This window comes from Gracilinanus agilis, chromosome 4 (genome assembly GCF_016433145.1).
Source record: "Gracilinanus agilis isolate LMUSP501 chromosome 4, AgileGrace, whole genome shotgun sequence".
Classification (NCBI taxonomy): domain Eukaryota; kingdom Metazoa; phylum Chordata; class Mammalia; order Didelphimorphia; family Didelphidae; genus Gracilinanus; species Gracilinanus agilis.
The window spans coordinates 474885643-474900382 of NC_058133.1; the positions used below are offsets into that span (position 1 = coordinate 474885643).

The 14740-nt window shown below is 45.9% G+C and overlaps 1 protein-coding gene across 1 annotated transcript; it reads right to left on the reverse strand.

The window, feature by feature from the left end:
- Positions 1–9734: 9734 nt before the first annotated feature.
- SF3B4 (splicing factor 3b subunit 4) lies at positions 9735–13167 on the reverse strand. The gene is made up of 6 exons (XM_044676087.1): positions 13119–13167; positions 12572–12700; positions 11417–11959; positions 10880–11086; positions 10290–10463; positions 9735–10144 (listed from the first exon to the last, which is right to left on the reverse strand). Exons 1-6 carry the CDS (start codon positions 13150–13152, stop codon positions 9957–9959), a joined length of 1275 nt encoding a protein of 424 aa, XP_044532022.1. The 5' UTR covers positions 13153–13167; the 3' UTR covers positions 9735–9956.
- Between the last annotated feature and the right edge of the window lie 1573 nt (positions 13168–14740).

Sequence of the window (14740 nt, forward strand, 5' to 3'; positions counted from 1 at the left end):
GGCAGTGACTAGAGTCTTTGGACACCCCTCAGGGGTCCTCCCTCTGTCTTCTCTCCCTCCCTGTTTTGTCCCCTAAAAAAACTCTAGATTTTAGAAGATCCCCTAATGAATACACTTTACCCCAAGTAAAGTACATTCAAAGAGCTTTGGGCATAGAGTAAAAGAGGAGGTAGAACTTAAAGGGGGCATGTATTGGAGGAGTAAGGACAAAGAGAGGAAGGCTTTGATGGTATTTGGTAGAAAACATAAACCTACAACCTGTTCAGCATAGTCAAAAAGTAGGGAGCTGGGGAAAGGGAAGGGAAGGGAAAGGCAAATCAAGCTGGTTGGAGCTGTGCTGGAATGTTCCGGCTAGCAAAGGAAGAGCCGTCAGGTCTCTGTAGGGAACATGGTTGTCCTGGAAGATATAGGAAAAGAAAAGAAAAAAGAAAAAAAGGATAAGAATCAGAAGAAGCCAATCAACATCAAATGTAGCCCCTTTCCCATCCCAATCCCCCACCATGCCCAACCCAAGCTTTAAAAATGAGACAATGCCTCTAGATTATTATGACTGGACCAGAGAGAAGACCCAGAAGGTCATCTTTCCCCTCCCATTAGACCCCTCTCACCTTAATGTTGGAGAACAGGTCCAAGCACCACAGAGAGACTATTTAGAATCCTACTCTATTAGCTTATCCTATCCCTTTTCCATTATGTTCAGAAACCCTACCTGCCCTACCAAGAACTAGACCCAGAGATTAAAAAAAAAAAAAAACCAGCTATATTAGCACTGTTGTCTAATTTCCTTTAGCTTTCCATCTTTTTATTTTTATTTTTTAATTTTTGATCCAATATATTTAGAGGGTATGTTTAGTCCCACTGTCTGGTCGCCATGATCCTCATTCTAATTTATATTTGGAGGCAGAATGGAAGAGTGCAATAAGGCAGTTTTTGATGATGGGGTTTCCACAGCCTATTCATCATCACACCTCATTGGCCCACATTCCACAAGGACAACCTTTCTGATTTTTTAAAGACTGTATTAGATGCTTCATGCCTCTCTGTCTGTGTCACAGATACAACCCTATCAAGGTCAGGAAGTCTGGGGCCCATAGACAGAGTGTCGAGTAAACACCATTGAGTCCAAATTCCTTCATTTCACAGATGTCAGAATTGAGACCCAATGAAGTGAAGTAATTTGGCATGACTAAGTCATGTCCTTGAAAGTGGCAAAACTAAAATTTAATCCTCGAGTCTCTGACTTTTCCACTCCACTATGGTACAGTGTCTCCCTCTCCTATGTTGGACTTCACAGAGATTGGCATGACTGGTCTAGCCAGAGCAAAGATTCACATCCTTGTAGGAAACAGAACTAATTGGGGGCCAACTCTGGGAACAACCTAAAGGGAAGGAAATCTTAGCTAGGAAAAGGGAAGGAAAGAAGGAAAAAATAAGCAGGTCATGGGTTAAGGGATATATTAGGAGGTTATGACAAAGTAGCTTCTTCTAAGTGCCTCCAAGATCCTCCTAGATGTACCTAACCTATTTTCCTGACCAGATCATACAGGGAATCAAATGAAAAATAAAAACCAAGATTTGAGTAGGAGGTATGCCTGGGAAAGTATGATCATCACTTTCCTCCAGGGTCCAACAGCTGGATTCCCTTTCTCTCATAAGTGGGGTGGAGGATCTTCTTTTCTTTCTTTCTTTCTTTTTTTAAATAAACTCTTTTTGTCTTAAAATCATTCCTAAGTATTGGTTCCAAGGTAGAAGAGTGGCAAGGGATAGGCAACTGGAGTTAAGTGACTTGCCTAGGGTCACACAGCTAAAAAGTATCTGAGGTCAAATTTGAACCCAGGACCTCCCAGGCCTGGCTCTTTATCCATTTAGCCCCCTAGCTGCCATATAGGGGAATCTTATTCATTTCAATCTTACCTCTTGACTCCTTCACTTGAGAGATCTTTGGTCTTCTTCCCAGTTTATTCCCCCATACCCTTCCCCACCATCCCTCCCATTGCAGTCTTCCCCTCTTAATCCCCACTTAATCCTTTCTGTCCCTCCTCCCTGGGGATGGGGAAAAAAGATTCAGGGACACTGCATTGCGTCAAAGATTGGTGCAAAATAAGGGGGGATGTGGGCTCCCCCAAAAAATACAGTCCAAGGAAAAGATCACATGCTCTTGTGGGGGAAGGGGGGTGTTTAAAGTCTTATTAGGGAGAGCTCCCTTATAAACAGCATTGGGTGAAGTTGGGGAGATTAAGGACACTCCTAGATAAGAGATTGGGAGTAGTAATAGAAAGAGCAGAAATCAGAGTCTAGTTCCCTCAGGCTGAGTGGCTAAAACCAAGAGCAGCTTGACCAAGACTAGTGATCTCTAGAGAAGAAGGAGGACCAGTTTGGGAGTCAGGGGGTCTCAATTTGAATACTGTCTCTGCTACTTACTTACCTGTATGACCTTGTACCACTTCTCTGAGTCTCCTTTCCTTATTAAAAGGAAAGAATTAGGCTAGATGGCTTCTAAAGTCCCTTCCTAAATCTATATTCCTTTGATCTTTCCCATTAACAGTGATCACACACACACACACACACACACACACACACACACACACTTTTCATCTTCCATGAAGAAGAAAGAATTGAAGAATCTCATCCAAGTTATCCCCTCCCCTATCCAAAATGGGTCTACCAAGAGTCCTGCAGGAGGAAGCAGGATTAGCCTGAGATCATACCCTGTGGTTGTCACTATTGGCCCCAGGGATTTGGAGACTAAAGATGGTCTCCAGAGCAGTGAAGCAGCTCAACCTTTCTCCCCAGGTAACAGGGAGTCAGAAGAGTCAGATGAGGAAGAAGGGAAGACAGAGATTCCAAGAGCTGGCTAAGGCTAGAGGAAATAATGTTATTTTTAGCTTCAATAGCAATGGAGTATGTAGGGAGGGAGAGGAGGCTGGAGAGAAGGGAGAGCCTAGGAGGGTATAATATAGAGGCAATCTAGTTATAAACCCCTTCAGACCAGAAAGGCCGAATTCACTCCTAAGAGGCACATTCAAAGGTATGGATTCTATGCAGCAAGTGTATGGAGGGAATCAGGTGTTTTCAGAGTCCTTAAATCAAATGGTGGTTGAGAGATCTGGGGTTCAGAAGGACCCCAACACCTCAAAAGTCCTCAGATATGAAACGATCCATCTCTTCCCCTCCATCCCCCATCACAAGTGACAAGGTCATTGGTAAATCGAATACATCCAAATCCCCACCCTCCTGAGAATAAGATGCTACAGGAGGTGCCCTAGAGCCTCCCCCTCCTTTCCAGCAGGATAAGCAGAATCTCAGCCCCCACCTCAAGGAGAAGCAAGGCTGTGCTAACACCTCCCCCCTCTCCCTGCACCCCCCTCCCAATTTCACTCCAAGCGTATATATACGTGAGGAAAAGGCCACTGCTGTGAAGATAAAATGGAGGTGACAGCTGAGACTGCAAGGGAAGGAATATGGAGAGACAGGCATTCAAAGACAGACAAACAGGACAGAGGGACAGAGGCCTGAAAAATGCCAATATTTGTTCACAAGTGCCCTCCCCCCATTTTTCCTGGTCTGGAGGGCAACAGGGCACCAAGAATTAACCAGTTGGCTTCTCTAAGCCCCTTTCCCCACCTCCCACCTACCCCAAGTCTTCACGCTAGACTAAGGTCCATTATCACCCCCAACATTTCCCGCCTTTATCAATTGCCCATATCTCTAGGTATCAATCCCTCTCTCTACCTTACTCCTGGCTATTTACCACCCTCCCCACATGCAAAATCCCCACAATCTACCCCTCTAACCCTCCTGAATCTCCTAATAGGTGCATTGATCTCGCTCTATTTTCATCATTCAGTATCTAGCCCCCTTCCCACTCCCAACCTATTTACCTCAAGCCTTAAACAGAGGAAAAGGAGACATAATCTACCCCCTCACCACCCCCACCACCCCCTTGCCAAGGTCATTTATCCTCAGTACTGATGTAGGAGAGACGGGAAAGGAAAGAGGAGGTGAAGGGTAGGCTTTAGGGCTTGGGGGATTTGGGTAGAGTTATATTTCATACAATTCCCCCAATTCCACCCCCACCCCCATCTCAAAGGGATTGGGGAGAGAATGTGAGAGAGAGGGGGAGGGAGGGAAGGAGAGAGGGAGAGCCTCTTAGTAGAAATTAATTAATTAATTAATATCCAAACCTACAACAGCACCTGATGAAAGATGAGGGGGGACCCCCCCAAAAAGGGCACTGGAGCATAAAATGGCTCCAATTTGAGTGGAGAGGAGGAAGCTTCAGATGCAGGGAATGAATGGGGGGCAGGAGGGAGGGGAGAAGGGCGCCGGAAAGGAAGGGATGAGTCGGGGGGTCTCACCTGGAAAGGGTCCCCGCAGCAAGGAAGTAGGGGGAAGAATGTCGGGGCTGCTGGGAGGAGGCAGCAGCAGCGGCTGCTCTGGGTACCAGAGGAAGCAGCAATGCAGACCTGCCCCCCCAACACACACCCCAGCTCCGCCTCTCCCCCCCCCTCCCCAACTCGCGCAGCCGAGCATCGGGAGAGACCATTGGGGGGCGGGAGGGGGGAGTCGGGGAGACTGGATGAGAAGGACAGTACCGACTCAAGCCAGAGGTAGGGAAAGATGAAGAGACAGTCATGGGGGAAATTTATCCCAAGGAAGGTAGAAGACCATTAGACCTTCCCGCTTCCCCTTAAAGAAAGAAAGAGAAACGGGGATTGTCTGGGAGACAGCGAGATAGAACGCTGCTACAGGCAAGGAAGGAAAGGACAACCCCTACCTATATGATACATAGCAGGTCCAAACCAGAAAAGCCAGGGGTCTGGGCGCCACTTCCCAGGGACCCTGACACCCAACCCCTGTCGTTTCCCACCCTGCAAAATTTCAGGGTAGCTCAAACCCTCAAGTCTCAGACCCCTCCCTTAAACGCTCTGTCTCCCCCCCTTCAATTAGCCATATGGCAGTACCCTCTTGCAGTAGCACCGCCACATGCCTAATTAGTGAAAACAAGATGAATAGGGTCGGATTTGGGTGATTGGTTTCCTAGAGCTTCGAACTCTGGAGTCCCTTTACATCTGAAGGATGGAGATGTCTCCACAGCCCTCTCAAATAGCAGCCTCTCTGGTTATTTATCGCAAGACCTTCACCAAGCATTTCACGCTTTCCCTGTCCCTTCCTTTGCCCATCTACCCCTCTCCCAGTTGTAGAAACAAATACAAGAAGAAAAGGCACTAGCCGAACATCTGCCATTCTCCCCCTCCTTTTTGCTCACATAGTGGGTATAGGAACAAAAATCAAGGAACTCCCTCACATGTCTCCTTCCCTCTCCCGATTTCTAGCCCCCTCCCCAAACCCTCCATTCTCCATCCTGGGCCAAGAGCTCTCCATCATTAGACTGACCCTCCTGCCCACCTCTTCCTTCTTCCCAACCCCCACCTAATTCTCCCAACCACACAACCTGGTGACTAAACCCATGAGCCTTGACTTTTAGGCACCATGCTGCTTGCCTCCAGAGGAGGGCTAAGGAATTGAAAAGCAGTTCTAATGGAAAAAGCACTGGACCAGAAATCGAGATCTGCATTCGCTCTAGTCTCTGCTCTTTCTTTGTTTGACCTTGGATAAGTCATTTGTTCCTCTGGGCCTGTTTCTTCAATCTAAAATAAGGAAGTCAGACTAGATGATTCCTAATGTCCTCTTTTTTGCTCTAAAATACTCAGATTCTATCATATTCCTACATCTATATTTATCAAAAAGGGGGCTTCATTCCCTTCTCTCCCAGGTCTTAAACTAGGTCTATGTGCTAAAATAGGTAGAATAATACTAGCTAGTGAATACCCTAGACTGAGGGACCTCACCTTCCAGAAAAAGAGCAAAAGGATCAAGGGATGAGGAGTTTTCAACAATAATGAGTTAAAATATATATTATGCTAATGGATTAATCATTAGTTATAATAATAAATGTTCATTACTGAATCAATCAGGGAAGAGAATGGAATGTAGAATTACCAGTAAATGGCTGAAAGCATCAAATTGTGAGAGAGTAGTGTGGAAATTTACCAAGAGGTAAAGGGGATAAAGAAAACAGAATTTGTATTAGAGACTATGGCCCATCAAAGATACGGGTCAGGTCAGATGGATCCAGGCATTTTACATCTGGACCCTGCACTAATCATCGAAGAAGATACATGGAACCAAGCAGATGCAGCAGATAATAAAACATTGATAAAGCAAAAAAAAAAAAATAACTCACAGTCTTCTATAAACTTATCTTCATATAAGAAACTCAGGGAAATGGGAATTTTTAAGCTCCATTTCTTTGACCCCATTAAAGGACCAGGGCCCCTGAACATACTATACTCCCCACATTACTCAAATTTAGGACAAGTCTGCATGCATAAGTGATAATGAAGCCTTATTAATAAACCTTTTGAATATCAGGATTCCAAGACCTCTGGTAAATGGTCCTAATCTCTTTCTCATCCTCCAATTAAATCTCAAATGGCTATTTTATCACACCCCTAAGATACTTCTCAGCTTAAGTTGTGATTGTGAGAGCTAGAGCAGACAAACAACACCCCTCACTCATCCCAAACCATTCCTCCCCTTACCCCTCTCAACACAGACTATCTCCCCTAACCAAGCTTTTCTGGAGACACACTATGATAGAAAAAGCCCTGTAGTTAAGAGTAAGAAAATCTGAGTTCCAGTCTCAGCCCTTTCTCTTCTTTTGCTGTTACTGTGGCCAAGTTATAGAACAGGATTTAGAACTGGAAGGAACTTTCCAAGTCATTTAGTCCAAGAAAGTTATAAAGGAGATTCCCAAATGGGATGGAAAATGGTTTAATATTACTTGTGAAATCCTCCATTCATTTAACCACTCTGAATCTCTTTCCTTTTTTGCACAATGGAAATATCTACTTCCACAGGAATATTGTGAGATCAAATGAGATGTCTGTTAAGTATTTTGTACTGACAAAATGCCACGCAACAATCATTCATTAATGTATCTCTTGCCTTCCTTACTTGGCTTGGGTTGCAAAATGAAACCACAATCCAGAAATGGGAGGAAATAAGTGTATGATGGCTAGCTACTCTATAGTAGTGGCCATTCACCATTACCATATTCCAGATCAATTATACAAGGTTCTTCCAATAGGATGAAGTGGAAGGGAACATCAAAAAGGATAATATAATCAGGATTTATTAAATCCCCAAGAAGAGATAAACAAAGGTTCATACCTGACTTTTTTTTTTTAATTCTTGCCCTTCTGTCTTAGAATCCATATTGTATATTGTATATTGGTTCTAAGGCAGAAGAGTGGTAAGGGCTAGGCAATGGGGGGTTATGTGACTTGCCCCCAGGGTCACACAGCTAAGAAGTAGCTGAGGTCAGATTTGAACCCAAAACCTCCTGTCTCTCAAGCCATCTGTCTCCTAATACCTGACTTCTAAAACTTTATACTTTTAAAAGAAAACAGATGAAACCTAGTTAAGTAAAAATATTGGGCAGTATCAACAAATATTAAATATTTGATTGTCAGAGAAGTCCAAGGTACTACTGTATAAGACAGTGTACTAAGAGCTGAGGAGAAATATATGCTGGATATGGCATGGTTCCTATTGTTAGGAAGTTACAATTAGTAGACTGAAACAAAACATGAACATAAACAATGAAAGAAGAATGAAAAGGAAATGACAGTTCATAAGAGAGAGGTCTGTCCCAGGAACGACAGGTAGAAATCAGTGGAAGCTACATGGAAGGGAAGGGGCTTAAGCAGTCCTTTTTATTTCAGTAATTAAATTCACAGGATTACCTGGACTGGACCCTAGGTCATCTTGTCCAAAATCCACATTTTGTAAAGAAACTGTGGCAACAGAAGGCAAGAGCAATCAGCTAGCAGGTGTGGAAGCCCATACATTAAAGTGACCAGGACCTGAACTAGTAGGTGGCAGGAGAAATGGGACAAATAAAATCAAAACACAGGTATTATTTCATAGGTAGAACCAAGTTAAAGTGGTTGAATGGGCATAAGTGAAGAAAACAATTTTGACTATGTGATTGTGAGTCTCAGGAACAGGAATGGTTTGTAGTGATGACAGAAACAGAGAAGTCAGCAAAGGATAGCAAACAGACACTGTTGGGCTTAAAGTAACTATAGGACTTACAAGTAGAATGTAAGTTCTTAGTACATAGCAGATACTTAAGAAATGCTTGATTGGTAGTTAGCTATATGGGGCTGGAACTTGGATGAAATGTCAGGTCAGAGATGTGTCATCAGAGTAAGAACAGTTGAAGTCACAAGACACAATCAGTTTGAAAAGGGGAAAACAGCATAGAACAACGTTAAGGACTGAGCCTTTCAGAATGTCTTGAGTTTAGGAGGTAGAGGAACAAAGCCCAAAGGGAATGTCTCAGTTGATTTTTCCAGAAGGTATTTATCAAGGTGGGTACTAGTGATACTTTAAAGTAGTTTTAGGAAAAGTCAGATTTTGTAGTTTACTTCTGAAATACTCATTTTTCATGTCTTTTAAGTCTTTTAAATGGTCAACTACCTCTATGAAGTAGTTCCCAAATCTACATCAAATCCTCCTTATCTCCACCTGGATATGCCACTAGTATTTCATACTCCACATGTCCAAACATCCTATCCCCTTCTTTCCATCTGTTCAGGAAGTCACCACCCTTCTGGTCACCCATATTTACAACTTAGGATCAATACTCTTCAGTCACCCTCCATATTGCTTCGAACTCAATTGATTCTCCCTCTCTATCCTTCACACCTGCCCCTCTCTATAGTCACACTAACTTGGATCTTCTTCACTAGCCTGGACTTTTTAAAAGCAGTTCAATTTGTCTCCCTACCCACAGCCCCTCACCTATCTATTCTTTACCAAATGGATATTCCTGAGGTATAGGTCTTGCTGTGTCACTAACCTGTCCAAGAAACTTCAGTGGCTTTTCTTCCTAGCATAAAATACAACTTCCTTTGGTATTTCTACAAGCCCTTCCTAAAGGGCCTATCATTATAGCCTGATTAAACATCACAACCATCACAAGCTCTATTTTCCATATTGGTCTATGTACCATTTCCTGTATATATTCCTTTTCTCATTTGTGGGTAAAGGCATCCTTCATTTCTGAAATGCTCTTTCTCATTCCTGCCTCTTGAACTTGGACCTCCAAGCAGACTTCTAGGATCAGCTCACGCTACCTCATACAAAATGGCTTTCCTGATTGTCTCAGTGATTGTTAGTATCTAGTATCCCCTCAACAAAGTATGTTGTATTTATTTCATATTCACTTATCAGTGCACAATTTTTCCCTCTTGAATATGTAAGTTCCCTGAGGAGAGTATTACATTTTTTCTTTGTATTCCCATCAAAAAGCACAATTTTGAGGCCCTTAAGAAATGCTAGTTGATAGAGATGGGAGGTCCTAGGTTTGAATCTAGCCTCAGACACTTCCCTGCTGTGTGACCTTGGGCAAGTCACTTGACCCCCCATTGCCTACCCTTGCCACTCTTCTGCCTTGGAGCCAGTGCACAGTATTGACTCCAAGGCAGAAGGTAAGGGTTTAAAAAAAAAAAAAAAGAAATGCTAGTTGAATTAAAGTCAAAGAATAAATAATGTTGAAAAAGATCAACAAAGTCCAGCAATAAATACACACCGGCTTCACCACCATCACTCCTTTCTAGGAGAGGAGGGGAATTATTTCAACAAGAATGATATCATACAGGATAAACAAAGGATCCAGCTTTATTCACTGTCAGAATTTGGGAAAGAAGTGGAGCCCTACATAGAAAAAAGTCCAGTGGGGGGGGGGGGAATCACACTGGAAAAAAGGGCAAATCTGAGGAAGAAAGGGGTGGCTCAGGCCCAAGGGGCAACAGTTCCTCTGATTGGTCCAGAAGACAGGGAGAGTCTCAGAGGAGCATGGTAGATTGTAGAGAAATTTGGCCCTACTGAGGAAGAGGACCCCGCAGAGGACCACGAGGAGGTACTGGGGGTCGGGGAGAAGGCCGAGGTGGAGGAAGAGGTCCTCTCTGATAGCCATAGGGTGGAGGTCGAGGGGGACCGCTGTATCCATGGGGGGGCATTAATGGAGGAGGTCCTCGCATCCCATGGGGGGGCATGGGGCCTGGGTGACCTAAGTGAGAAAAAGAGAGAGATTAGAGAAAACAAGAAGCATAAAATACATCAATGTATGATATATGTGCACAAATATTTGAGGGGAAAGGATCTTAGAAAGGAGAAAGTATGAGATGTGATGGGAGGGAGTGAAATTCACTCACCCATGGGAGATCCAAAAGGGGGTCCTCGGGGTGGCATTCCCATAGGAGGGGGACCAGGATGAGGCATTCCTGGTGGTGGTCGAGGAGGAGGCTGTCCCCCTGAGCCTGGGGGCCCTGCATGGGGGTGTCCCAAGCCATGGGGACCATGGTGGGCGAGCTGCATCTGAGACATGCCTAGACAAGAGAAAAACAAATTAAATGGAGGGGGGGAAAGAGCTAAGATAATAGAAAGGAAAAGAGGAACAGAAACTCAAGGGTCTAAGAGAAAAAAGTAGAGGGGTAAGATTCATGCAGAGAATAAAGTTGGTAGGAAATGGGCCTTATCCATACTATCTTCTTCCAAGAGAAATACAAAATCTGAGGAGTTAAAATATATAAAATATCTCCTGCTCTCACAAGTTCTCCCTAAGAAATCATGTACCATCTCAGAATTAGAATTAGGAATTAGGGGGCTGAAAGGATAGGAGGAACAAGGGAGGAACCATGGGTACAAGATATGGACAAAAAGAGAAAGAAGGAGAACAGTAGTCAAGACATAAGCCTCTCCATTTCCCTATATGTCCTATTTGTTCCAAGCAGAGGACACCTACCAGGATGAGGCATCCCGCCTGGTGGGAATGGATGGGGATGTGAGTGTCCATGTCCAGGATGTCCAGCTCCAGGGGTTCCTGCTGATGGAGGGCCATGGGCTCCAGCTCCAGGAGGCATAGGTGGGGGAGGCATTGCTGGGGGTATTCCTGGAGGAAGGGCTCCAGGAGGTGGCACTGGAGGTGGGAATGAGCCTGGTGGGGGCATACCTAAGAAGAAATTGGGGAAAAAAAAAAAAAAGAAGTTTGTATGGGAAAAAGGTCAAGTCCCAAAAAATCAGTCTCACCAAAGCCTTATCTCCACCTATCACCTAAAAGAATGAACCTTCCTTCTCCACAAATTACATATACAGTAAGAGGCAATTTAAATGAAACATCTACATCCTCCCCCAAGAAACTCTACCACATTTACTCTCTCAGAGCCTTCCAACTCCAGAATCCCATCTCTTTTTCCTTGCTATATAATGAGGATCTGTTCTCTCTTGGTCCCTCCAACCTTTACACTGCCCCTCATTCCCACAAACCCAGCTCTTATTTTACCTGGTGGAGGAAGCCCAGAACCCAGAGAAGAAACGACAGGATTAGGGGCAGAGGGTGGGGGTGGTGCATCAGCAAAGAGCTGATGAGGCCGATCTGCCTGAGACAACGGGTTCTGTGCTGCCAGAAGTCGCTCAGCTGCAGAGCCATGACGTTCACCCTTAGAGTCCTTCTTGAAGGCATAAGATACTGTGATAGGTCGATTACATAGGTATTGCCCATTCATGGCTTCAATTGCTGCATCAGAAGCATCAAATGATGCAAAATTAATAAAGGCATAGCCCTTGGAGTTTCCTGTGTCAGGGTCCCGCATTATCTTGGGAGTCTGCAAGATAACCCCAAAGGCGCTGAAAGTATCATAGAGCAACTTCTCATCAATCTCAGGATCTAAGTTCCCTATGAAAATGTTGGCCCCCACATCTAGGTTCTTGTTGTGAGCTGATGCTTTGTTCACGCGTATTGGCTTCCCATACAGCTTGATCATATTCATGATCTTAATGGCATAGTCAGCATCCTCCTCACTCAGGAATTCCACAAATCCATAGCCTGGAGAAAGTAATGGATAGAAGGCTAGATTAGAAGGTGTGTACTATCTAATAAGAGTCAAAAACTAAGACCTAACTTGCCCCCATCCACCCCCACCAAAAATAGGCCCAGCATTTACACATGCAAAAGAGAAAACAGTCAGGGTAAAACAATAGCATGTTCTTCATCATAACAGAGAAATTCAAATTCAAATAAACTACATGCTAGAGAAAGTTTCAAAGAGACTGAGAAAGTAACATACCCACACTTGACACTTGCATAGGCTTTTACAATTTACAAAGTGAATTCAGTTGTTATTCCATTCAAGCTCCTAATTGGACAACCTTATATATGGGCAGCTAGGCGGTGAAGTGGAGTGCCAGGCCTAGAGTCAGGTACACTAATCTTCCTAAGTTCAAATCTGCCTAGTATGAACCTGGACAAGTCATTTAACCCTGTCTGTCTCCATTCCTCATCTGTAAAAGGAGCAGGAGAAGGAAATGGCCAATATATGCCAAGAAAACCCCAAATGGGGTCGGGAAGAGTCTGACACGGTGAACAACAACAAACAACATATTTTGAGGTTGGGAGCACTGAAGCTCCAGCAGGAGCCTTCACATGCCCCCTCCTTACCTTGGTGCTGACCCGTGACCCTGTCTTTGGGCATGTGGGTGTTGACCACGGGTCCAGCCTGTAGAAAGAGTTCCCACAGCAGAGGCTCACTGACTTTCTCGTCCAGGCCCCCCACATACACGGTGGCATCTGGGGTGGGAAGGAGAAACGGAGGTAGATCAGGGGCGCGAGGAAAGGGCCGAGGAAAGGAGCCCGAGGACTGGGGGTGCTTGCCTTGGTCGAGAAGGGAGAGCGGCGCGGCCGGCCGAAGTGAAGGACCAGCGGGAGCCGACCACAGAATGTGCGGCTTCTCTCATGGGGAAACAGCGAACCTTACAAGGCCCCTCCGCCGCCTCCGGAGGCTTTCCAAAGGGCAGGGGAACGGGGACGTGGGAAACCCGAGGAACCCTCCTTTCCCGCACCCTCGGCCAAACAGACTGCTATCCGGGCGCGGAGACCCCTCCGAAGCGGCGACGCCCCTCCCCTCCCCCTCGCCCCGGGCCCTCTAGACAAGCGGAGCTCAGGCCTGACCGGGCGCGATCCGGGGACTCCCGCTGTACAAACTCACCCTGATTCCGTTCGGAGATGGGCCCGGCCGCCATACTGAAAGTGCTCCCGCCGTCTCCAAGCAGCGGATCCGTACCCTGAACGTTTCCGGTTCCGGGGCAGCGGTAGGGGAGGGGCTGCCGGGGGAGGATGGGCGAGAGACGCGGCAGCGACCATCTTGGAAGCACCGAGCGGTAGCCGCCATGTTGGCTGAGGTGGCTTGAGCAGCCTGAGGGCGTGCTGGGAGTCAGTCACGTAGTGTCTGGGCGGAAGCGCCAGCGAGAGCCCGCTCGCACGTGATTTGAGGGAGATAATAAATAACTGTTTCTTCCCCACCCTACTCCCGACCACGAACCACAGAAATCTAAACGTAATAAAGCTTTATTTTTCAACATAACTAATCACATGGTCATAACAAGCTGACTTCTCAGTTTAACCCCGAGAAAGCTGTGAGGACGATCCCCAAACCAAGGTTAAATGTGGTCAAGCCCTAGAGAAGCGGCTCCCAGCTCACCAGTACCAAAAGGTTCCCTTTCGTCCTAACATGGAGGCGCCCCACTGTTGCCATGGCAACAAGGGTCCTCCCTTCCCGAGTGCGTAGGCATCCAGGGATGAGGCGAGGAAGTGCGGTGGGGAAACGGGATGGGGATGGGGGGAAGGAGTGGGTAGGGGTTGAAGCTGGAAATAGCTTAGAGGTCATCTAGTCCAAACTGTCGTTCTACAATTGGGTAAACTGAGTCCCGGAGAGGTTTAGTCACCCTGAAGGGGCCCTAAAGTTGGCATTTGTGCAAAAAGCTGCAGCTTCTAGTGCTGCTGCCACCACCTCTGCCCCCATGCCTTTCCTCAGGTTTAGAGTCGTCCACGGCCCCTCCCTCCACCTCAATCTTTCCTGCAGCCAAAGTCACTGCCCCCCAGCCACAACCTGGCTCCTGGTTCTTCCATACCAAACCCACCTACTCCTCTTGTTAGCTCTGCCCTCCATCGGTTCCCACCCATGTGAGGTCTGGACAAAAGGCCCTTCCCTCTGATGCCCTGCCTGGAGCCTTAGCTGGCACACAGGGTGCCATACCCCCTGCTCGTCCTGACATCCACCTTGTGGCCTCCACTTTGGGAGAGATGTTAAAGTGCCAGATGCTGTGGTCCAGCGCCAGGAGACAGCAAAGGTGCAGATGGGTCTAGAGGCAGGAAGAACTGGATTCCAATCCAGCCTCAGCTATGAGACTTTGGGCAAGTCACTTTAAACTCTATGCCTATTACAGTAAACAAGTATAATTCTGTAAATGGGCTATAAATGGAGGTTTATAACAGCACCTACTGCACAGGTTTGTTGTAAAGATCAAAACGAGCTAACATTTGTAAAGCACTTGGCACTGGGCCCAGAACATGGTAGGTAGTATATAGAAATGCTTCTTCCCTTCCAATCTTCTCTGGATATAAGAGTACAGTAGAAGGATGGGCATTAAACACTCCGTAACTTCTTTTCTGCTTTTCCTACATGAGGGAGCAAAGGGAGCTAGTACCAAAAACCCTGGTCTGGGCATCAGATGTAAAGGTCAGCCCTCTGACCTTTGTCTGTCTGTCTGTCTGTCTGTCTGTCTGTCTGTCTCTCTCTCTCTCTCTCACACACACACACACACACACACA

Excerpts from the sequence above, each read along its gene's own strand:
- SF3B4 (XM_044676087.1), bottom strand. The coding sequence starts at position 13,152 with ATGGCGGCCGGGCCCATCTCCGAACGGAATCAGG. Across the intron at positions 11,960-12,571 it reads GGTCACGGGTCAGCACCAAG|GCTATGGATTTGTGGAATTC; the intron begins GTAAGGAGGGGG and ends TACTTTCTCCAG. Across the intron at positions 10,464-10,879 it reads AGGCGGGATGCCTCATCCTG|GCATGTCTCAGATGCAGCTC; the intron begins GTAGGTGTCCTC and ends TCTCTTGTCTAG.